The sequence below is a fragment of the Atractosteus spatula genome, chromosome 3 (genome assembly GCF_055471065.1).
Source record: "Atractosteus spatula isolate fAtrSpa1 chromosome 3, fAtrSpa1.hap1, whole genome shotgun sequence".
NCBI classification, from domain to species: domain Eukaryota; kingdom Metazoa; phylum Chordata; class Actinopteri; order Semionotiformes; family Lepisosteidae; genus Atractosteus; species Atractosteus spatula.
The window spans coordinates 36446103-36472265 of NC_142708.1; the positions used below are offsets into that span (position 1 = coordinate 36446103).

The following is a 26163-nucleotide window of genomic DNA, read 5'->3' on the forward strand; positions in this document are numbered from 1 at the left end:
TGAAAAGTTTTCAAGCCTAGGAACATTCTTACCCAATGGAAACACATAAGTTACATGGATACAATAAAAAATGACATCATGAGCAGAGTGAACAGTTACGTCAAGAACTAGCAATGTCTAATTTGAACATAATGCATTCTGTGAGGTAAGGTTTCAAGCACGACAAAGCAGTTCCAGTAATACTAACACCCAATTCTAAACTATTTAGTAAGATAGTATTATCCACCAGTAACAATGGCAGCACTGAGAGCAAATAGGACAAGCCTTGATAAAAAGTAGCTGATATAAATGATCTTGCTCCTGAATGGTAACTGCCCATTCTAGAACTACTACATGTGATTTTTAACCATGAACACTGCCTTATTGTTCCTTTAGCAAGTGTTAAAACTATTAATTTGTCCAATACGTAGGCAACAAATTGTCACGGTCAGCATCCCCTCCTCTAGAGTGCATTCTAACCCTCTCTTGACAGTTCCTTTAATTATTACCTGTGTTATTTCTTGGTGCGTCTAGTTTTCTTCTCCCTATTTAGGTTTACTTCCTCCTGCCTTTGGGGCTCAGCTTTGGAACACGGTTGCCTGATGGCCCGCCTACTACCAGGCTTCAGGGGATTTATTTAGGCCTGTTGTAGCTAACTTGACCTTCTAAGCCCGGGGCATGGAGCAGAGCCCCATATTCCTTGGATTCTTGTTCTTCGTGTGTTTGCGTCTATGTTCGTGTCCGGATAGAATTCCCAGCGATGGACCTACTGACTGTTTTCTGATTCCCTTTAGACCCGCATGGTTTTGGTTGCTTTTGGATACCTACCCTTCACTTTTGCTCGGACTTCCCTGTAATCACAGTGAGCACTAATAAACCTCGTGTGTCTTCCCTGAAGTCCGTTTCTGGTTCTTTCCGGATTAGCTGCCTCGCATAGGGTCTTAACTACATTTTCCAAGGGAGGCTAATCCATAACATACAGGATTGTACTATTTTTGTTTTTCTTTCTCTTTTCTGTAATACCGTGTGTGATTAAACTGTGGGTCCAAATTCAAACTGAATTGGGGGTAGTTTTTCCATTTGTTAAGTAAATGAATTATTTAACATTATTTCCTTTTAAAATTGCAGCAGCATGTCTTATTCCTTGAAAAGAAGTGACAGATTTTTCTTATAAGTAATGTTTATGAGTCTGAACCAAATTTATACCACATTCCTTTCTAAAGAACCATGTCTCAGTTACTGGAGTAACACTGCTGAAAAGAGCTGGAAACAGTTTGACTCCTTCATAAGTTAAATGCCATTCTTTTAGTTAAGATTTGCCTTACTTTTTCATGGTTTTAGGGAATGAACTGTGCAGGAAAAAATGTCTTTGATGTAAACAAGTAGAATTCCCTTTTTGAATTTCTAGATTTTCTGTGCTTAATTGTTCAAAACACTACCATGACTATGACGGCCAGAATGCCAGAATAAGAGAGTACACTGCTTCACTTGAATTTTGTCCCAAATCCCACCTGACTCATACTTTAAAAGATATGCAGCAGAATTAAATTGAAACAAAAAGGTTTGTCTCATGCCCCTTAATTACTTATTCGTTTATCTACAGTATTTATGCTGTATGTTTGTACAGAAACTTTCTAGAACATGTATGCAACCTTCAGCAAATATTTATAACATACCACTATTTTCAGTTGTTAAAAGTCTGATATTTCTGATACAATATATTAAAATAGCATTTAAGTGAGAAATGCATAGTAACAGTTAGTGCACTGTATTGTCAGTTGTTAACAGTAGTGCATGACGTTGTAAGTCATCATTAAACAGTACAAAGCCTCTAAATGAATATTGATATTACCAGGCCAAAACTATCATTTACCATCCATGGCATTAACATTTGTAAATATACAATTTTAACTGAATAAAAAAACAAGCTGTACAGACAAAATTTGCATCTACTGCTACCACATTTTTTAGTCATACAAAATAATTTCTCTTTAAATGTAATGCTTGTGATTGGGGTAAGGCAAGAATGAAAGGAACAGGGCTCTATTTTTGAGACTTGCACTTATAATAAGTGATAATAATAAACTTTATTTTATATAGCGCCTTTAAAGGTGGCTTCTCAGAGTGCTTTACAGAATTACAACAGTAACAACAACAATTAAAAATAAACAATAAGCAATACACAAGATACTGTAAACACAATGAGAATACGCAGAGGAGACAGTAGATGGTGGTACTAAATACAGTAGGAGCAGAGGGGTAAATAATGGAACCAGTTAAGTAGAGTCTCTTTAAAGAAGATTTTGAGTCTACATTTGAAGGAGTTTAGAGAAGGTGAGTCTCTGATATCCTTGGGGAGAGAGTTCCAGAGCTTAGGGGCATAACAGGAGAAAGCCCTGTCACCCATAGAGTGTAGACGAGCTTAGGAATTAGGACGCCAGAATTAGAGGAATGAAGGTTGCGAGATGGGGAGCAGCGCGATAATAGAGCAGACAGGTACTAAAGGTGCCAAACCAGGCAGAGCCTTATAGGTGAGCATGAGGTTTTTGAATTTGACTGGAAACTTGACAGGAAGCCAGTGCAAGGACTCCAGGATAGGAGTAGTAGTTTGGTATGGATGTATATTTGAGTATCAGCAGCATAGAAATGATAGTTGAGGCCATGTGATCTAAAAGCTGACCAAGTGGAAACATGTAAATGCTGAAAAGTAGGGGACCCAGTATCAAGCCCTGATGAACACCAGACTTAACGAGACCAATTTCAGACCTAAATCCGCCAAGAGAGACAAAGTGACAGCAATCATTGAGATAAGACTTGAACCATTTGAGAGCAGTGTCAGAAACTCCAAACACAGTCTCAGGATGAGAAAGTAAGATGTCATGGTTTACAGTGTTGAACGCAGCACTGAGATCAAGTAAAATGAGGATAGAGAGAGAATCAGAATCAGAAGCTATAAGATCATTAGTAACTTTGACCAGGGCAGTTTCTGTGCTGTGAAGTTGACGGAAGCTAGATTGGAGGGGTTCGAAAAGGTTATTTACAATGAGGTGGTAATGTGACAGCATGTTCTAGAATTTTTCCAAAAAAGGGTGTGTGAGATGGGGCGAAGATTGTTTAGACTGTCCAGAGACATGCTAGGCCTTTTCGGCATGGGGGTAATGGCAGCAGTTTTGAGGACCATTGTTATAACACCAGTGCTCAAGGATTCATTTATTATATTGAGGACAATGGGCTAGAGAGAAATGAAACAGGACTGAAATAAATGGTGGGAATGGGATCAATTTTCTTGCATTAGGAATTTGTCTTTTCACATACCCCAGCTTGCTCTCCATGAGACACACAGGCAGGGAGAAGCTTGGGGTCAGAGCGCAGGGTCAGCTATTTATACAGCACCCCTGGAGCAGCTGGGGTTAAGGACCTTGCTCAGGGGCCTAATGGAGTAGGATTCCTCTGCTGGCCGTGGGATTTGAACCAGCAACCTTCCAGCCACAGGCAAAGATCCCTAGCCACAGTGCCACCGCTCCACCTGGAGGTGGTGGATTTCATGTGTGAAACTAGTTTACTGAGTCAAGAAGAGAGAAGGGAACCAGAAAAGTACGACAAGCAGGGAGGAGGTGTGGGAATGATAAGATAAGATCACTTTATTAGCCATATACAATTTCTTGCATTAGGAATTGTCTTTTCGCATACCCCAGCTTGCTCTCCATGAGACACACAGACGGGGAGAGAAGCTTGGGGTCAGAGTGCAGGGTCAGCCATTATACAGCGCCCCCTGGAGCAGCTGGGGTTAAGGGTCTTGCTCGGGATCCCAACAGAGTAGGATTCCTTAATCACTGAAATACTCTTTGAGAATAAAAGAATCAACGTTCTAACTGCTGGTTCGACCAAGTTAGGGTTTTCTACTGGTTTGAAAACTTTTTTTTATATTGTTAGCAAAGGGAAAAAATAAATAAATTTATAGAACCAAACAACACTTTCCGTGGTCTAATCAGGCGCAAATAGGAAAAGAGTTGGTAGCAAAATGAGTCAGAAAAAACACAGTGAAACCATAAATGAGGTTTTTAGAAAGAGTACTGATAATTTTTAATTATCAGCATTGACTTCAAACCAGCAGAAACAGAACAAGCTCAGTGTGATGAGTGAGTTTGCCTCTTACTTCTACATTTTTTTTAAGATTTGGAGTTATGGATGTGAGTTGCAGTCTCATGTTTGGCATCCAATGTGTTGCGATACTTTGTTTTTGTGGAAACATACGATGAAAATCCGGTTTCACACAGATAGGTGGTCACAAATGGGAGAAGAACAGAAAGAGCTTTCTCTGATAATACAAGATATTCATTTTTGGCACCGCACCAAAATGAAATGCAGTTGGCACTCTGCCAACTGCATTTCATTAAAAGCTGTTTGTAAGGAAGGGTCTGAAATCAGGTCAATAAACTTCTCATATTCTTGTGATGTGAAGTCTCAAGGTTCCCTGAAACTATGAATGGATTTTTAGCACAGGAGTAATTCTGCAGTATTTCATCCTGCTCATTTGGGAAGTAGTGCATGAAAGATTCACGTAGGTCATTTAAATGTTGGATGATTTCTTCAGGTTCATCAAGCACTTGGGTGTCCTCATCAAGCTCTTCACAAAAGCTTTTCAGTGCTGCGAAATAATCGAGCTTGTGCCGTTGTACGCTGCTGACCCAAGCTTCTTGAAGGCACGAATTTTGTCACTGGCTTTGAATACAGTCGTATTCATCTGCAATGCCAGATTAATTTAATTATTTTTTGTAACTATGTCCACTAGGTAAGCCAATCTGATCAACCAACCACTGTCATTCATTCGCTCCTTCAAATCAAAGTTGTGGTCCATTAAGAAAGCACACACTTCAGCCCGCAGTTCAAACAGTCGTACTAGTACCCTTCCTTGTGACAGCCATCAAACCTCTGTGTGCAGTAGCAAGGATGTGTGTATGCTTCCCATGTCATCGCAGAGGATTTTGAACAGCTTCATATTCAGTGGTTGGGATTTTATTAAGTTTATCATTTTTACAGCTTCTTCGAGGACATTTTTAAGAGCAAGTGGCATTTTCTTCATAGCAAGTGCATGCCTAGGAAAAATGCAATGGCTACTGCTGCAGTTTTTTGCAATGGTTTTGATTCTAGCTATGGCTCCAGATGTTGTTCCCACCATTGCCTTCGCACCATCCTTACAAACGTCAATACAGTTTTACCACAGTATTTCATTTTTCTAAAAAAGTATTCAACGTATTTAATATTTCAACTCCAGTTGTATTAGTCGGTAATGTTTCACTCAAAAGAAGGTACTCTTCCAGAGATTGCTGGTGCTGATACCTCACAAACACAAGCAACACTGCTAGTCCTGTAACATCTGTGTACTCATCCATTTGTAGAGCAAAGTTAGGTTGCTTTAGTTGGGATATTAGTTCAGTCCTCACGTCTAATGCCAAGTCCTTTATACGGCGAGCAACTGTATTATTCGAAAAGGGCACTAGTGATATCTGCTTAGCGTACTTTTCGTCCCACATCCATTTGACCAGATCAATAGCACATGGCTTTACAAGCTTTTCTGCTATTGTGTGAGCTTCTTCTGCACGTCCTTTAGTGGCTTTTTCTTTCACAGTCTGTGATGCCTGAACCATAAACGTTTTTGTTTTTAAAAGTTCATTTCGCTTCTGAATGAAAAAATCAGTGTTCTTGCTCATGGAACCCCTACGGACACGGTTTGAGAACCACTGCTCTAGAGGATCAGAGGTAGAGAAACAAGATAAGGGGGATAGAACAGAATTTGCAAACCTAGGCTGATGAATTGATCGCCAGTTGCGGAAATTTACAGAGCGTGAGGGGGAAGTGAAACAGGTAATTCCAGTTTGATAAGAATAGCTAAGTGATCAGAGAGGCCTAGATCAAGGGAAGAGCAGTGGGAAACAAAAGAGTCAATTTGCAATGATTAACTCTAGGGAGTGTCCTTTGTTATGTGTAGGGCTATGAACAAGCTAGATCAAAGCATCCCAGCAGTGCTAGAAAATCCTTAGCCAAACAGGAAGACCTTGAGTCAATGTGTATATTAACTTCCCCAAGAATAAGGATCCACTTAAATCTGAGGCATAAAAATGAAAGTAAATTCAACAAACTCACCTAAAAAAGGCTTCGTTAGGTTTCGGTGGTCTATAAACTGTGGCAATAATAGTAGATTGGGGAACAGAGACATGTTAAACAAGACACTCAAAAGAAGAGGGAAGAGGTACAGTAATGGGACTTAAATTGAAAAGAAGATTGTAAATAGCAATGATGCCCCCACCTCTACCTGAGAGATGCAGGAGGTCAAACAACCCGTACCCAGGAGGGACTAGTTGGTTAAACAGGAGACCATTGTTTTGTCTGTGGCAGGTTTCGGTTAAGCACAGAAAGTCCAGTTTTGAATCTATAATAAAGTCTTATTGTTCACGGAGCGGGTGTTTAGTAGAGCTGATCTGGCTAGTCTCGAGGATCTTAGGGGGAAGCAGAGTGGGTTCCAAGTGCGGTAGTGAGAGTAGATTTTTTGAGGTTGTGGTGCTGGTGCAGGATGGACTTGCAGTCTTGCGTCAAGAGGCAGGGATAGAGACTCTGCAGGTAGACGAAGGAAAGAAACGGCGTCCTGTTCCATGATGGATGTAACGCATCGGTCGTAAGATCCCAATATTATGGCAATAATCAAATGTGTCTTTTACCAGGAAATAATTCTGTTTTAGTTGCAGCAGTTGCGGTGAGGTGTACCTTAGAAGCATTGCAATGCAACAAGACGGGAAGGAAATCCTGAATCAATGCAGTAGTAGGTGGTTAAAAGTCCTGAGTTGAACAGTTTCATCAGGTAGAAACAGCAGTCACAATGCAAGTGGAAGTCACATTTGTTAATTCCAACGTTAAGCAAATAAAAATAAATAATTAGAAACCAGGGTGGCAGATAAAGAAAAAAGAATAAAAAATTAACTAAACATTTTTTTAAAAAAGAAAAAATGTAAAACTAGTGAGAGGAACGGCAGCCAAGCACGCCAGCATTCCCTCTCAGCTGGAACCAGATTGAGCTAAACTTCTTTTCCTTGCAAAGCAGGGGTCATAGGAAAGGATTCCTTTGGGAGGCCAGAAGCAGCATGAGAACTACTTTGCATCTTGTAATTAACAGTTCAGTGATCTGGAAGTCTGGAATATGGGATCTGCACATTGTAAAACTGACAACTTTGACATTGTAAGATTGATAACTACAGTAGGTTGCTTATAGTAATTGAGATACTCTGTTCAGATAGAAAACTTTTAATGTTCATTAAAAATGACACTATTCCTTCCATCTATCAATTTTCTAACTGCTTCATTCAATTCAGGATAGCAGGGGAGCCAGCGCCTATCATGGCAAGCAGTAGGTGCAAGGCAGGGTACACTTTGGATGGGACGCCAGTCCATCACATGGTACACAGACACAAACACAGACATGCACACACTCACACCAGGGCTAATGTTCCCAGAAGCCCATAAACTTACCAGCATGTCTTTGGACTGTGGGAGGAAACTGGAGCACCCTAAGGAAACCCTCACGAATACAGCAAGAACATACAGTACAAACTCCGTGCAGATAGCGCCCCAGGTCTGAAATTGAACCCAGGGCCCCAGCACTGTGAGGCAGCAATGCTGGCCACTGTGCCACCATGCCATCCTCTTAAAAACATAAGACAAAATGATAAGGTATCAGAGCATTATATTTGTAAGCGAATCACATAGTACAATCATACTTGGAGATAAGAATCAGTGACTTGATGTATAGTATATAATGTTTAGTTGAGACACTCATCCACTCTTCCATTATCAATCTGTTCTTCCTGGTATGGGAGGCATCTAGGTGAGGCCTGTATTTGCATATTTATAAATAACTTAAAACTGGGATTCAAAGTACATGATCATTGAATCTTTGTATTTTTAAGGTTTTTGGAGAGGTGGACATATGACCTTTGAAACAATTTTCTTCAGTTGTGAACTGTGTGAGGACAATTCTCTTCAGTTGTGAACTTTGAGGATAGAATGTGTTGCCACTGTAATATTGTACTCTTGAAATAGAGAATGTTCTACTTACTTTCTCGGTTTTTCTTCCATAGGAAACGGATGGAGAAGACAGAACTGGGATGACTGGAGAAGGAGACAGAGACTCCAAACCAGACACAGATACTCCTGAAGCACCTCCATCTGTAGATAACACTCCTAAAGTTTTAAACAAATTTCTGGCAGGGCTTTCTTCAAGGTAGACTCTAGTCAGCACGTTACTTTATACGTTACTATTTTACATTCTTTTTCTTTAAAATGAGACTGCATATGAAATACAATAATGCATCTGAAGACACGAGTCTTTGTAAGTCATATTACCGCTGTGGTTAATTTTTCAATTTAAGTTAAATTTGACAGCTCAATACCAAATTATGTTTTCTGCTGTTGAATATACTGTACAAGTATTTCTTCTCTTTTATGATGAGTTCTTTGTGGGAGAATTAGCTTATCAGAGAACACAGGAGAACTAAGGGGGGAATTATGTCCATCTAGCCCCTTAAAACAAGGCTTTTACTTTAAATATGAAATCAAACTGTAACATACAGAATCTTGATTTCAGCATATTTTGCTGAAATAACCTTGCTCCAAATTCCAGTAGTTTATGTTTTATATAAGTGAGTTTTGGCATAAATAGAAAATTTAAGTGATTATTTTATTCCATACATTTATCAGTCTAAACAGAAATTGATCACAAGCACATTTTTCCTGAAGTGTTGCTTTATATGGATAGTGCACTGTATTTGGCAAGTACAATCATCTGATGCTGATGTTATTTCTTGCAGATGGAAGAACTGGTGGATTCGTGGGATTTTATCGCTGACTATGATTTCTTTCTTCTTTCTGCTCATCTACATGGGGCCAGTGGTGCTAATATTAACAGTATGTTTCTCAGAGAGAAGTGCAGTAATACTGTGACATAGTGTATACGTTTATATCAGTTTTGTTTTTAATCTTTCTTAAAAAAGCTTGGTTTCACTGTGTTGTTAAAATGTTTTTTGTTTTTGAAACTTCTGCTGAAAGTCGCACCACTTCCAACAGCCAACCTGGATGTCTCCCATCGCAATACCAAATAGGTCCAGCCTTGCTTAGCTTCTGAGATCTGAATGTAGATTTAGATTTAGAATAAATGTTCAATTCAATTAAATTTATTTTTGTATAGCACCTTTCACAACAAGGTTGCCCCAAGGTACTTAACAAAGCAAGTGACTTAAGAAAGCAATGTTGTGAATGCAGAACAGAAAAAAACAGAAGACAATAAGGGAGAGGAACCAAAAACTCCTTAGTAAGCAGAAAAAAAACCTCTAGGGGTCCAAGGTCAACTGGCTGCCCAACACCTTTGGGCATGCTAACATCATACAATTTAAAAAAAGGGAAAATTGAATAAGGGTATTAATCCATCCATCATGTATTCTGTGTTAGTACTCCATGCAGATCTCTGTAGACCAGCAAAATCCTCCTAAACCTTAGCTATATCACGATGTCCCACTTGGATTCATGGCATCCAGTCAGGGCACCATCCTGACATGTGGGGAGGAGAATAGGATAGTTTGGTCAGAACAGATCACAATATACCAGGTGAGCCAACACAGAGACACACAATAGCATGTACAGCAGCACCAGCAGCCATGGTTGCAGCAGGCTATAATATAAGGTGTGAGTAGGCTAGGCTGAAGTAATAGGTTTTCAGTCTGGATTTGAATACTGAGATTGACTCGGCATCCCGAATATGGGATACATGGGATACTAGGGGCTCTGTAACTAAAGGCTTTACCACCAAATGCGTGGAATATGAGAAGACCTGCATTCTGTGATCTAAGCGGATGATTTGGATTGTGTACATTAATAAGTTCCATTAGACAACCTGACCTCTGAGAGCCTTAGTAGAAGGATTTTGAAGTCCACCCTGTACCTGACAGGAAGCCAATGAAGAGAGCTAAGTATAGATGTTAGAAAAGTAAACATTTAGCCTTCAATTTAAATATTTTATTCACAGTTTTTGCTATGTTTCACTGAGAAAGTATACATATACAATGCCTTTAAAGATTATTCAGACCCAGTTTTCAGATTTTGTTGATTTAAAATTTACAATCACTGGATTTGAAAAAGTAATATTTTTTTATGCACAACATATTCCACACATTCAAAGCAAATAACTAATAGAAATAAGTAGATAATATGGAAGAAAAATGGAATGGTCATGATTGCATAAGTATTCAAACCCTTTGATGTGGCAGATTAATTTAGGTACACAAAATTCCTTTAGCTGCAGAATTTCAAATAAATAGTACTTGAGAAATTTACCTATTAGCAGACATACTGTATCCATTACGTTTCTTTTTTACAAAATGTTTTATACTATTTATACTATACTAAGTTATTATTTGTTGTACTATATTTTATTTTATTCATATGGTTTGTTTTATATTATAAGAAAATTATATTTATTTCATTTTTAAGGCTGTTTCTTCCAAATGTAGTTATTGTTCTAGTAAATGAAGGTGCTAATATTTGTATCTGCAATAGTATCTCTCACTATATCCATGATTTATCTAGTGGTTGAAACTGAACAGTCTTTTGCAAGAGTTTTTTTATCTTTTCTGTTTTTCTTCAGTGTCATGATTGATCGAGTTTTTATGGAACAGGAATTTAGGCTAAATCTCACTGAATTCAGTTAATTTTAAGCACACAAACTTCCAGAAAAATAAATAAAAAATTTTTTGTCATGCTTGATAAAACAAACCATGTTGTTTTTCTTTTATTTTAGGTCATGGTTGTTCAAATCAAATGTTTCCAAGAGATTATAACCATTGGATACAGAGTTTATCACTCATATGACCTTCCATGGTTCAGAACATTAAGCTGGTGAGGACATACTGTATACTGTATAAAATGGAAAAATAGCAGAATCTTAGTTCCTGTGTTAACTTCCTTCTTTGTGAAGCAAGTCTGTTTAGCAGCATGTTGTGATATAAAAGTGCGGAAAATTGGTGTGAGTCTGTGCGTCTCTGTGTGTGCCCTGTGATGAGCTGGTGTTCCATTCAGGTTCTACATAACCTTTCACACATTGCTTGCTGGGATAGGTTTGGGCCACCCCACAACCCTGAATTAGAAGAAGTGGTTAAAAAATGGATGTATTTTAATTTCTTATAAAGTAATAGAAAAATCATTGTTTCTGGTAGACTGACTACATCACCTAAAATACATCCAATTTGTCAATGAATTCAGGGCTTCTGAATTCAGAGTGCTGAATGAGGCCTGAATGCCTGGCATTTGAAATTAAAATTCAGGTGTTACTCATAGATCCATAAATAATAAATAAACATCCTAAATAATGTTGAGAACTATCTTAAGATTTGAGATGCATGAGATTTGGGTGATTTGGGTTGCATTATAATCATTTACAAAAGTAACAGGATACAAAGAATTCTGAAAGAAGTTGATTAATAGTTGATACAATGATTTTCACAGATATTATTTTGCAGATTTTTTTCTCCAGAATTGTAATTGTAATCAAATTGGATTTTGATCAAACGTTTTTGGGGTTGACATTGATTGGATCATACCTTACAGTCAGGGATTTCACAGCTAGCTGTTAGGATTCTGTTATGCTCTGGTGGGTCCCTGGTCTCCTCGGGGACTGCTCACATACACACAAGGAGCTCAACCCCACCTGGTGCTACTCGCACCAGATTTGGCAGGCTCTCCCAGCCATCAGCCGCCTCCGATTAGCTCTGATTAGCACAGCATTCAAGCCCTGCAGCACCATTGCTTGGGGTATGGTTATTGAGCTGCTCTCAGCCACACTTTATCCTGACCTCGGAGTTGTGTTTTTCAGTCCTGTCCTGCTAACTGGTGGTCTTATGCAGTCCCCCTCCTGCTTCCTGTTTCGTCCTGCTGCTGGCAGTCTTGTTCAAATCCAGACACATTCCTCTTATACTCATATACACACTATATTCTGGTGGTGGTGTACATTGGTTAATCACTATATCCTTAGCTTGTTGACCAAGAATGAGTTTTGTGGTTTGAAATATGCCTCTGAACAATTGTTTGTCAGTGATAACTGCTTCAGTTTACCAACTGAAGCTACCTCTCCTGTAAGAATTGCTCTGATCTGTGTGTGGGACCAGTCCTCATCTTTCCTGTGCTAATTGGAGATTTGTAGTCGGGAACCAAGTTGATTAATAGTTTAAGATAAGATCACTTTATTATTAGCCACATACAATTTCTTGCATTAGGAATTTGTCTTTTTGCATACCCCGGCTTGCTGCTTGCTCTCCATGAGACACACAGACAGGGAGAGAAGCTTGGAGTCAGGGCACAGGGTCAGCCATTGTACAGCACCCCTGGAGCAGCTGGGGTTAAGGGCCTTGCTCAGGGGCCAAAACAGAGTAGGATTCCTCTGCTGACCACAGGATTTGAACCTTCTAGCCACAAGCGCAGATCCTCAGCCACAGAGCCACCACCCCACCCTAAAATTCCAAAGTGAATTTACTCTATATTTTTAAGCAAATTGATGATGATAAAACTGTTGAATATATGTTTAGGATTTGCTTATCTCTTTTTAACTACAGGTACTTCCTGATTTGTGTGAATTATTTTTTCTATGGGGAAACTGTGGCAGACTACTTCGGTGCCTTGGTTCAGAGGGAGGAGCCCTTGCAGTTTCTGGTTCGATACCACCGATTCATTTCCTTTGCATTGTACTTGGCAGGTAAACCTTGTTATTCTGATAAATAGGAAATAGAAGTAACAATATGTACGGTTTTCTGGAAAATATATGACTGAATAATAGCATTTTTGTAATTGCTTGTGGACCCAGACTAAAAGGACTATGATGAACATGAGTCATAGAGACTTGTGAGCAGAGACTTGTTTTCCTCCTAAACAGTTCACCTGTTATGTATAATGTGTTTTCACAAGAGGTTGACCAGTGGAGGTCCTGTTTATAAATATGTCAGCAAGTAGTACAGCTGGGAGGTTGTGTGAGAAGCTTCAAGATAATAAGGAACAAGTAAAGGTTGATTCCATGCTGAAAAGAAAAGAAAAGAGACCTGAAGAAGGCTCCACAGTCAAAATGTTGAGTCTATTTTCTTTTTAGCATGGAATAAACCTTTACTTGTTCTATTTGTTTCACTATTTGTGTAGTGCCTGTTTGAGAAACAATTAAACAGATGTGTTAAATTGATTAAACACTTAAAATTGAAAGGTTTGTTAAAAGTGAAGCATTTGCACACTTAGTTTAACATTAAAAAAGTTCTTACAGCAAAATCATCAGAATTAGTCAATGCAAAATAGCACTGGTGCTCTACAGAGGGCAGTGCTTCAGGATTATGTGCCATAACTTTTTTCCCTTATTTCTGATATTTTAATGAAAATATCTAATGAAAAGGCTAAAATACTATGGAACACAGTGGGAAGCAGTAGCAATTTCTTATGTTTCCTGGTATGTAGAGCAAATTGGGAGCTTTTATTCAGCATGTTTAGTATTAATTTAATGTAAGTCTTCAATAACTGTTCGTGGTGGTGGATAGAATCTCTGATGTGGTTATCATTTCATTTAGTAAATGTCTTTCATTTCATGTGTAGATTTGCAAAATCAAGTTGCTATTATATTGACTATAATAAATTACAGTTGTTTTTTATTTAGCCTGTAAATGTTAATTATACAAAAACTGACCTTTTTTATGGTAAGAATACTGACAGCATGGTTTTATTTTTTCAGGTTTCTGCATGTTTGTGCTGAGTTTAGTGAAGAAACATTACCGCCTGCAGTTTTATATGGTGTGTATCAACAGAAACTACTTTTACTACTGCTATATGAAATTAAAGGGCATCTGTCATTCTAACCAATGAGTACTTCATGTCCTTAAGTGCTGTATTAATTGTATGAATACTGGTGAGGGCCCTAAACTGGTTCTGTAAATGCTTTTGGGACATGTATGTATCCTCTTCTTCCATTACTGAATTGTCAGTGATTTACTTCTGCTTAAATTACTATATAGTTTCATCATTCTTAGCAAGCTATTATAAAATTAAAATATTCCTAAACATAAATCAAATACCATTCAATAAGTTATATTTATTTTGTAGTTTTGATACATTATATCAAAATTACTGTACCTGATAATGTATAATACTATACAGTATGTGTGGTGCTAAGTGTTCAGGTTTTATTTTTTTTCCAAATCTTTATATAACCAGACAAGTGAATTAAGAACCAATGCTCATTTACAAGAATATTGTAGAATACCCACTTTATACAATAGAATTTACTGGTAGAAAATAAAATAGAAATACCTTGCTCAAGGAGCAATGTGAGTGTCTTAGACTTGAATCCATGGCTTTCCAAAATAGATTTAGTGCTCAATAAACATGTATATGATTATAAACATCATGTAGGTGATAAACTTAGTAACTTGTTCTCATAAGAAAACTACAGCCTGTTTAAATGTAATTGCATAGGAGAATCTTTAGTACAATATCACATTTAGATTAGAGGTATAGATGTACTGTACATAATTGAGGACTTTACTGCATGTACTCTTTACTTTAGAAACATGCATTTATGGATTAAAATGTATTTACTAATTTTAGATGCTTGGTAAATTAATTGTTCTCAGAAATACCAAATCTTAAAAATAATGATATTACTAAGTAAATATATACACTGTTTAAAACTCACTACATGACTGAGGCACCTTAGAGAGACAGGAGCTATTACTGTACACAGACAAAGGCCTGCTGATTATTAGTTGTCAAAGTAATTTTGTGCACTTTAACTAATTAAGGTTTACCAAGGGGGGTAAATGTTTATGCAGGCAGCTCATTTTAGTTTTTTTTTTTATTTGTCTTTGCAGTTTGTGCTGGCATTTAACTTTTTTCACAATTAAAGGTTTCTGAGCATTCAAGCTGTGCTTGACATATTCACGTAAAATATGTATAGATCATTTTTAATTCACCAAAATGCAAACTTATTGGAAGGGGGTAAATACTTTTGCACTATATATGCAGTTTTAGTTATTCTTTTGTATTTGATTTCTTTCAGCTTGAATAAATCATTCTGTCCATGCTGCAAGTTGTTGACAAAAATGGAAACACCTTGGGAAATGTAGAATACTAAGTACAGTATATTGAAAGCAAGACTTGAACTTGAACTGTGGATCATTTGTTCATTAACAAAAAAACCCCATCCCAGAATACTTAGGGTAGTGTACAAAAATACAGGCCTTTTTGTCTACAATTATAGCTAGCATGAGAGGTAACGCCATTGACTTTGAGAGAGTGGTAAATTGTTGGGGTGTGTTGGAGGTTCGGTTAGGTTCAGTTACCAGGACAGTTGAACTTAGTGATGTTTAATGAGCAACGGTGTCTAAGGTGATGTCAGGATGGAAATCCAAAGGGAAAGAAAACTTCAGCACAGGGCAGTGGTTCTCAAACTTTTTGGACCAAGTACCACCCCTGATCAAACCAAAGCATCCAAGTACCACCTACAAGTCATCTTCTCATTGGAACCCCAGAAAATACACTCTCACACACTCACAGACACATATAATAAATATTATAATAATAAACTTTATTTGATATAGCACCTTTAAAGGTGGCTTCTCAAAGCGCTTTACAGAAACAAAAAACAGGAACAACAACAAATAACAATAAACAATAAAAAAGCACCATTTCAGTGAGAGGGGTGAGCCTGTTTAGTCAAGCAAAGCAGATGCGAATTCATTTTTTGAGCCTTGATACAATTCACAACAGAGTCTAACAGATTTTAAACCATCAGGCATTTTCTTGACAACAAAGGTCTCACGGTGGATGTTGCAATGCGTCCATTCATTTCTGGAGCAACCTCTCTAATTCATGCAACTACACAGCTGTTTCGGCTTGTCATCGCTCTAGCACCGTCTGTACAAACTCCGACGCATTTTATCCAGTCATTCTCTTCGATAAATTCATTCAGAAGCTGAAATATGTGCTGTCCTGTAGTTCCTGTTGGTAGCTGCTTACAGAACAGAAGGTCCTCATGGGACGTACCCTCAAACTCGTATCTAACGTAAATAAGCAAATTGGCCAAATCGACTACAGACTCATCTAATTGCAGTGAAAAGCATCTGCTCATCTTAACGCGCTCTATCAGCATACTTTTGATATCCGCCATTTCAGTAATTCTATGAGTGACCATGTATTTCAGGGGGGGCAGCAGGTCGAGCTGTTTATCAGCTTTTTCTCCACACGTAATACGTGTCAGCTCTTTTGCCAACGGTAAATAAGGTTCTTCAAAAACAGTGTGGGGCTTATGTGCTTTAGCAATCCGCAAGCTTGTATTTTTCCCTGTTTCCGTTTCAGGAGTCTGTCTCAGAAGTTAAAAGAAGTTTTAATTTCATGCACATGGGAGCGAAACACAGAGACACTCAGTGTATTTTTCCCAAATTACCTAGAACAGTTCTTAAGTATATTTCTGTTATCTATCACGCTTTCCTGTCCTCACAAGATTACCAGCGTTCATAGCACGCATTTCTAAGCATTCCTGTTTTCACAACATTGGCATTGTTCCAAAATCACGCACATTCTCCTACCTCCCTATTTGCTGGAGATACGTTTTTTTAAATACAATTGGTCACTTCTGTTCGTAGCACGCATTTCTATGCTTTCCTGTGCTTACAAGATTGGCGGTGTTCCAAAACTACGCACATTCTCCTACCTCCCTATTTGCTGGAGATAGCTTTTTTAAATACAATTGGTCACTTCGTAGCACACATTCCTATAGAGTGGTATAGAATTACATTGTAGCTCTGTGTCCACTCAAGCATTAGTGCGTGCTGTATTGTAGTACTAAGCTGCGTATTCGACACGTATTAAAACAGAAAATATGAAAACCCGTCCCGATTTTTCAGCGCACACAACAAAGTTCCAGGGTCATATGGCGTACCAGCTGGCGGCGCTCCACAGTTTAAGAACCACTGGCATAGGGCAACAGTAAGTGGAAGTGCATACTCCAGGATCATGATATCCATGCATTAATTTAAAATGCTGGGTAGAACAGGAGAACACCTGTAGATCAATTGGCTGCAAATTTTAACCTGGGGAGAGAACAACCAGTTTAATCAAAAATGGTCCTTCGAGAGCAATACCGAGAAGTGGAGACATCTGATATGATCAGATAAATTATCCTTCACAATGTTCCACAATGTTGTTGGACATATTTTCGTGGCATGGTGTGGGAGCACTGTTTTGCTTAAAGACAAGGCCAATACTAATTGCTACATAATGTTACTGAGTGATCTTCTTTGTCCCAAATGTTGCAGCATTTCTTTCCTGCCAGAAGGGGTGTCCTCATCCACAGAGGATGAATGTGGGTCATCCAGTCTTTTGATGAGTGTCAAAAAATATGTTATCCATCTGTCACTGGTTTCTCAGTCACTAGATCTGAGCAATATTGAGCATTTATTGGTTACTATGGAAAAAGGCCTGAGATAGCTTTGTAGACCTCCACCAGCCAGGTTTGAGTCTATTGATTTTCTCTTGGAAGAATTTTGCTTTCTTCTTCCTGCACAATTCCAGATTCTGGTTAAGTCTGTGCCACAGCACACGGGCTGTACTGAGTGCTCATTGAACCCAAAGAGCTATTGCTTGATTTTACATTCAGTTTTTTGTCTTCTACTTGTAGCACCCAATATTTAAAATTACTAACCATGCTTGCATTTCTTGTTGACTGTGGACTCACATTACAATTGTGGCATTTAATTTTTCTTATAGTTTTCCTATACTGATGTGGAAGTATTATTATAACATAATCATGCAGATCCTTAAAAATAATGATTTTGTGATTTACATGTGTTTCTGATGTTTTTGTACATTTTACCTTCATTTAAAATTGATGTGTGTTATGTTTGCACTTGCAGTTTGCATGGACCCATGTGACACTCTTGATTGTAGTCACGCAGTCACACCTTGTCATTCAGAACCTGTGTGAAGGAATGATATGGTAAGAAGGGATCAGGTCTAACTTGATAAGCCTGTATTTCACACGAATCTGGAAGTAACTTCAGTTTCTCCAGATGTAAGTGCTTTTCATCCCAAATTAAGTCTTTCTGGGAGATAACAGGAAGATATCACTTTCTTTCAGTAAATACGCTGTATGTAGAATTTAGCATTTCTCATGAAAATGGCAAACAACCTAGTGAAAAGGGTCAAATAGAGAGTCATAGGTGTATCATATGCCAAAGTCATCACAGTCTCTCTCAGTTAATCATGCAATAATGCATAATCACTTAGTAATGTTCATATCAAACATATTTAACACCCTCTAAAATGTTTTTTGGGGGGTTTATGATGCTGTTATAAATTCGTAGTCACTTGGCGATATGGAGGTGCAGTTAACAGTGTTTAATAAGGGTAAAAAGTAAATACAATTCTGACACCAAATTAAAATACTGAAAAAAATGCCTCTGTAGTCAGAAATAAAAATAGTGTGCTACTGTATGTGGTTTCCTGACAGTAGTGCAATTAAGAAGTGCAAACTTATAAAACAAATGAATACTAACACATATAACACATACTGAGTCCCTCACCCCTTCAAACATGGATCAATCGTATTACAGTCTGAGACATAGCAGTTTAAGTAGATAGGAGTAGTAGGTAGTGGTTTCTACACAGCAAAAACAGTCATTTTCTACATAGTTCAAGGCTTCTAGTTTTCAGTGCTTTTTCAGGTTTTCAACAAAGTATCCTTGCGACAGTACAAAAATGTACATTTGTAGTCCTGTACTGTAAAATTTTTCAGAAACTGTATTTTTTAATTTCTCACAGCATATGATTACTGTACATGGATATTTAATGCTAAAAAATATTTGTCTGTGGATTGGTTGTACAACATTTAGAAAATGATCAAAAGCACATAGGCATACTGGAGGATATATAAGATTGTTGGATGAATCAAATGCAAGGGAAACACATTTGGAACAAATATTGTCACCAGCCATATTTCATGGATTTAAATTCAATCATGAGATAAGCTAAAGATGAACCAACTTTGTTTCATAATTATTGAACTTGTTATTTTATTCATCAAACAGTATTAATTCACAATAATTTTAAAGGTATGTTGCATTATCAAAAACCACAACTGAAAACCAGCAACCCTAAATATGATATTTAGGTGTTGATGTATTCAATTATCCATTACATCCTTAGAAAAAGTCTTGAGCTTTGGAAACAAATAATTTGGAGGCAAGATTTGTACTTTGATCTTATGTTTTTTAGGTTCATCGTTCCAATATCTATTGTGATCTGCAATGATATCATGGCTTATCTTTTTGGTTTCTTCTTTGGGCGAACACCTTTGATTAAGGTAAAACAAATCTCTCTTAATGTATGTAAATTACTGTGTGTGTCATGTACTTCATAATTTACTTAATTGTGTTATGTGCCCTTTTATCTGTGCTAAATAAGTTAGTGTCAAACTTTATCTTAATATTAAAGAATCAATTCATGTGACACTGTAGAAACCCAAAGCAAATAACTTTATTTGGCTTCACAGTTCTTATGACACCTCTTGCTTAACAATTTGTGATAATGAAGTCTGCTGTGGCATACAGTACACATGCAACCACTCAGAATGGGCAGCAAAAGTCTTTTCCACAGCAGGCTGCTTATGGCACACGGCAAATTTAGCCTTTCATTGGCCAAAGAAGATTGAAAGGTGGCACTTGTAATGCAATAGTTAGGAATGGTTGCTTCATTAATCTGATTTTCTTCTTTAAATCCACTTAATATGAAATATTAATGTGAAATTTTGGTAACTGAAAATAAAAGTAACCAAAGCATAATAACATCTCTGAACATCATTAACAATATTTATTTATGAATATGAATTTAAATAAAAACAATGTATATGCATATAGTATTTTGGCAACTTAATTAATTAAATATTGCAATATTTAAATCTAGATTCAAAAATATATTAATAATGCATGAATGAGTAAACGAAGTTTGAGTAGGGAGCTGTGTCAGTATGCGAAGGCTGAAAAGGAAGAAGTAAAGATTTATTCCATTCTGAAATGAAAAGAGGCTTTGGGGCATTCAATGCCAAAGTTGTAGTACACAGTATTTACCTTATACAGTGTTTTTGTACATGTATAACAGGGAAATGTCTTTACAGCTCTCTCCAAAGAAGACCTGGGAAGGTTTCATAGGAGGTTTCTTTTCAACAGTTGTGTTTGGGTTCATAGTAAGTTCAGTCCATTTTTACTTGACTATTTTTACTTTATAACCATATATGAAATTAGCACAAAATGAGCAGCGGGTTAAGTGTTCAGCAGTGTTTGGTCATCATTAAATTCAGATGTTTATAAGAAACAAAAGATAGCAGAATCAGAAACTGCTTATAGGAAGTAAGTATATTGTATATTGTTTCTTAACATCACTTTATCACTTTATTAACCCTTTACAATTTCTTGCATTGGGAATTATTTCTTGATGGGAGTTCAGATTTTAGAGATATTATGTTGTTGACTAGACAAAAAAGCCCCTTGCAAAAACAAAATATGCTAAACTTTAAAAAATGTTTCTTGTATTTATCTGCCTAGCATTAAATATATTTTGTAAAATTATAGGTTAACAAGGCTTATCAAATCAGCTTTGATTTTTTATTAAATTTCAATATGTGGCTTGCAATGTATGCTTTATTCTGTTTCAGAACTGTTCATCACTTTATACCTGTTGCTAGAAATCTGAATGAAAGTAGATTGTACATTTTTGTAATTTTAGAATAATGATTTCTATTTTCTTTTTAGTTTGCATACCTCTTAGCACAGTACAGATACTTTGTGTGCCCTGCAGAATACGACAGTGAGAGTAACAGTTTTGCTGTGGAATGCGAACCTTCAGAGCTCTTTGTGATGCAGGAATACACTCTTCCTTCACTGATGCAAAGCCTTCTAAGATTGGTAAGGAATAATTTATATAACATATAAAAGATGTTATGAGCATAAAGAAGAAAAATAATAATAAGTTCAATTTCAATTTAATTAGAATTAGATGTGTTATGCATATACCACAGTTACTGTGGATCATTATGTAAACCTTTGTGAATGAAGTGTTAAAAGCGATTTCTTTAAGGCAGATATCAAATTATTAAGCCAGAACCCCCAACAAGAGTACAAAATGACAAAATAATCTGTTCTGAATAGAAATATAAAAAATGTGAGCAACTTCAGATCTTTAAGCATTGTTTAATCATGAAAATATGCAGATATACAAGGTTTATGAATTTTTCACAAATAATCAATAATGCAAAGCTGTTTTGTTCTCTGCCTTTTTTACCTGTTTTGACTTGTCTGTCTTGCCTGTTGTTGTTGGGTTCCATATTTGTCTTCCATGCATGTGGTGCAGTGAAAAGCACTTCTCATCCTTTTGACTGTGTTATGATTCTGTGAATAGTAATCTTTTTAAAACACTGATCTTAATGGTACACAATAGGTTATTGAATGGTACACTTATCTACGTTGGAATCACTACTACGTGCATACATGCAATATAGCTTTTATGCTACAGTTAACAAACACTTCTACTACCTTCTAATTGCCCTTACATTTTATAGTATTAAACCATTTAATATTTTAATATTTGCCACATGGATTGCAGACGCAACGCTCATTTTAGCTTTTATAGGTACAGGAACGACATTTCAGACACTAGCTTATTTCAAGTGTTACTATGTGTATGCTAGCAGGTCACATTGCATAGTTATTTCATTATATGTTGTATACAACTGTTATTTCTATAGCATAACTCAATATATAGAATAAACAGAAATCTCTATTTTGAGGCAATGTAAGATTAATTGAGTGATACAACATGTTATAGTCCATTGTTTGTGATTGTCATTTGCTCTTTTTATCTTTCTTTGCAGAAAACCATGAATCTGTACCCCTTTCAGATCCACAGCATTGCTCTTTCTACATTTGCGTCTCTAATAGGACCCTTTGGTGGTTTCTTTGCCAGTGGTTTCAAAAGAGCTTTCAAAATCAAAGTAAGGGGAACACGTGCCCCATTCTTCTTTTCTTCTGTGGCTTGGAGAATATTTTATGCCTATATTTATTATAACTACACACCAACCTTGATGAGAATAATGCATGGATTGTTGTAGTGGCAGTTAAAAACAATGCTAAAGACAACTAAGTCCATATAAGCCTCATTCTCAGCCAAACCTAAATATTTCACTTTTCAGATCAAAAGATTAGCAAGACTGCAAAAGCTGATATTTAGCTGCAACGCTTTGCAGAGAATAAGGACTGCACATTTTCAACATAAGGACTATAAACAACACATAACTATATGTTATTTTTTATAAAAATAATGCACTGACTGATAAGTTTCTTTTAGTGCTCAGCATCTTTTGTTCCTTTTTACATCTACAGGATTTTGCAGACACTATTCCCGGACATGGGGGAATCATGGATCGTTTTGATTGTCAATATTTGATGGCCACATTTGTTCATGTTTACATTGCAAGCTTTATCAGGTATTTAAAGACAGTGTATAAGCTGCTGTGGTCTTTGACTTACTTTTTTGCTGTAGTGTGTTTTTGTCAGAACTGGCAGATATTATAGTTATTATAGTACCTTCTTCCCCAATTATAACAATGCTCTCTTTTCTGAGAATTTATTTGGCTGGAAGGTCTGGAAGGTTAAAAATAAATCACTAATTTCCTTTTAATTTGCGAATTAAGTGAATATATTTCCTTGTGTAGTTTTTTCATGATGATGATTTCAAGCCTCAGTATGGATGTACTGTATGAATGTAGAAAATATAGTACTGTATTAATATGAAATAATCCTGTATGCACATTGAATTTTTTTCTTCAGTTGAGGTGATAAAGCTAGAGAGCCACCATAATCTAAGTATGTGATCTAAACTGTATCTGTCTATCTTCTAGGGGACCCAACCCCAGTAAAGTGCTACAGCAGCTCCTTGTCCTCCAGCCCGAACAGCAGCTCAGCATCTTTAACACACTGAAGTCTCATCTTAAGGAGAAGGGCATGATCCCTGCTGCAGTTTAGGGGCAATAAAGACTGAAAGGCACTCACTCCTTGCTTCTCTACCATTGCAATTAAAAGGACCTGCGGAGCAGAAATGTCCTCTGTATCTACAGATCATTGCTGGATAGAATTTTAAGCTGAATCTAATTTGTCATTACTATGAAACATTAGAACTTTTAAAATATTGATAACATTAGCAAACACCATGCTATCTGGAGTATGAGTATTGCATGACAAATTAAGCATTAGAAGAAATTACATGGGGATTCATCTTCAAAAAGAAAGGTAGCTCTGAAGATTTCAGAATATCTTCTTATGAGCAGTGGAAGCACATACTCTGTGAATATAGGATATGAATATACAAAACTTTATGAAGCTGCTTTAGAATTTAAGAAAGATGCAACATTTTAGTATCAAGGTGCTCTAAGGATTTTAGGCATATATTTACTACGTTTGAGCAGTGGAGGTACTGTCATTTCATTATCTTGTTGCTCTAGGACACTGATGACCAACTGCAGGTACAAATTATCCCACTAACAAAATGTTTTATTGTGTAAGTACAATGTGTTTTGTAGGTCTTACTCTTGAAAACAGAGCATAAAAGCATCAAAATATATATTAAGTACTTTAAGTACTTAGTTATGCATATATATATAATTATTTTTGCTCCTCTGTCTTTCACAAACTGAGGTGATGTACTTTTAGAATAGAGCTGCATCTAAGGTGACTGCACAGGCATGGCAATAGACACTCTATATACGACTTAATAGCAAAAGCATATACAGTACATACAGTATGTGTATCGGTATTTACTGTATATATATATTTTAGAATCAGAAAATTCGCTACTTATTTGATTTGTCTAGATAATAACACATGAACAATGTTGTGCAAAAAGGTGAATGGGATTTTCTATTTTATTTTTTAGTGTGTAGTATTGACTGAGTATCTTTATAGAGATGATTTTGTGGGTAAGGAAAAAAACATTTAAAAAAATTGTTTGGTTGCTGGGGCAAGGCAGTTAGGTTGTATTGATTCATTTGCATTGATACTGTGTAAAGATACTCAATTTGCTAATGATTGCACTGTGATCTGTGTGTTTATCATCCTGTAAACCAAATATATAGTAGTACTTCAGTTGTAGCTCAACTGTTTTTGCAATTGCTGTGTTTGGAATTCCTCCAGATAGTTTTTGCTGTCTGATTTCAGATACTAACCATACATGTTCTTATAGCAGATTTATGTTTGTTTTCTTTGGTTAAAACAAACTTTTGTTTATTTAGTCAAAGCTATTTACTCACTTTGTTCAAAAAGTAAAAACCTTTGTTGCTATTCTAAGTATGAAATGTTTCAGTCTGTCACATACTTGGGTGTCATCATCTGTGGGTTTAAATTCTGTTAAAAGAACAGAGGTATCTCTTAATAACCTGTTACACAGGTGCTAAATTTAATTTAGAAAAGCAGATTGCATATTTGATTTAAACAGAGGAGTACCAGCCCTGTCCACAGTAAAAATACAGTTAACCAAAGTCTATGTTTTTTTTAATTGCATTAATAATTTGTGATATATCTTTTCAAAATGAACACACTACAAGTAACTCACATTTTTGAAAACTCAAAACCACCAGAAGGTTTCCAAAATAATCCTATTAAATATACTGTTGAAAAAATATTGCTATTGAACAAAACATTTTATTGTATTCATATTATATATTAAACAACTGATTATTCTTGTTTTCATGTTAAGCAATATGAATTATCAAATAAAGGAATGTGAGTACAGAAAGATTCAACTGTGAAAATTGAATCCATATATGCATTCTTTAACATAAATTTACTGCATTTTGGTTAAATTAACAATACAGCTTTTATTTTTTTTAGAATTAGATTATTCTGCCACATCTATATATGTACATCCTTATAAATTGAAGTTAAATTTTATTAATCCTTTTTTGTTTAAAAATACTTCCCAAAAAGAATAAAATTGTCCTATGAATGGTGTTTGTGGATATTGGGACCATTAATGCTGTTAATTTAAGCTGGTAATTATTAGGTACATATGCTTATTCAATTGGCAAATTATTCATATATAGGTTTATAGACATTAAAAAATATTTTAGTCTGGATTTGGTTTACATACATTGATTGTATTAAAGTTATGTTTAGGTAGCCAGCATTTCTGCTGTGAACTTATTTGAAAGGGGTGTTAAGTTGTACATTTGTTGTTATATTTTTTGAAGGATGTGTAGTAATGTTTTTTACTGTATTTATTTATAATTGTAGTTGTTTAATATAATTTGCACAATGGCTGCTTATAAATGATTGTTTTCATAGCTTATGAAATAGGTGAGATGGATGTTTTAACTTGCACTGAAATGATTAAAGGAAAATGGTGTATCTCAAGCATTGTTTTAATGATAAGATTTTTCTATCAAGATTTAAAGGTTGGGAGACATTGTGATGCCATAGCTAAGTCTTTCTACTTTATACTGTTTCTCACTTAATATTTACAGATTCCTAAGACGGCACAAACAAAACAACTTTTGCAATCAATGAAGTGTTCTGTTATGGATATGCTATTTTTTGTCAAGTAATTTTGTATTTAGTAAGCATTTACTTCACTGAAAAAAATGTGGAACAAAATGCCAATTTTATCATTATGCATTAAAAATGTTATTATTTTATTTGATTACACAAATGAGTAAAAACCTTGGTTTTATAGAGTGTAATATACAGTACATGTCAACACCTTAGAAATAAAAAAACAAAAATCCTATTTAAATTATTTCAGTTACAGTTGAAAGATGAGTCTGGGAGTACTTGGATAAAAAGGTCAGACTTTGATAAACATACAATCAGGAATGGATGTTGGCAGGAAGATGAGACTAAGAGTACCATTTCAGTTCTTTTTGAAGACTTATAGGGTGTTGATGCTTAATTTATTTAAATGCACCAAATGTTATGAGAATGGTGTTAAAACAGTACAATTTCTAATTGTCTTTTAGGAGTCATTCATAAAAATCTGAAATAGACTGAAGAAATGCAAATGTATATTTCTCCATTTTCATGC

The 26163-nt window shown here is 36.2% G+C and overlaps 1 protein-coding gene across 2 annotated transcripts in view; it reads left to right on the plus strand.

The window, feature by feature from the left end:
• cds1 (CDP-diacylglycerol synthase 1) overlaps positions 1-25496 on the plus strand; it is a 48216-nt gene extending 22720 nt beyond the window's left edge. The window contains exons 3-14 of one of the 2 annotated variants that reach the window (XM_088911319.1): positions 8109-8251; positions 8838-8934; positions 10820-10917; positions 12627-12766; positions 13778-13836; positions 17955-18037; positions 19315-19402; positions 20213-20281; positions 20847-20999; positions 21965-22084; positions 22473-22576; positions 22991-25496. In XM_088911319.1, coding sequence (XP_088767445.1) covers positions 8109-8251; positions 8838-8934; positions 10820-10917; positions 12627-12766; positions 13778-13836; positions 17955-18037; positions 19315-19402; positions 20213-20281; positions 20847-20999; positions 21965-22084; positions 22473-22576; positions 22991-23114 — 1278 coding nt within the window. In that variant the 3' untranslated portion in view covers positions 23115-25496. The remainder of the gene's footprint in view (positions 1-8108; positions 8252-8837; positions 8935-10819; positions 10918-12626; positions 12767-13777; positions 13837-17954; positions 18038-19314; positions 19403-20212; positions 20282-20846; positions 21000-21964; positions 22085-22472; positions 22577-22990) is intronic. The other variant, XM_088911318.1, reaches the window with a different exon arrangement.
• The last annotated feature ends 667 nt before the right edge of the window (positions 25497-26163 follow it).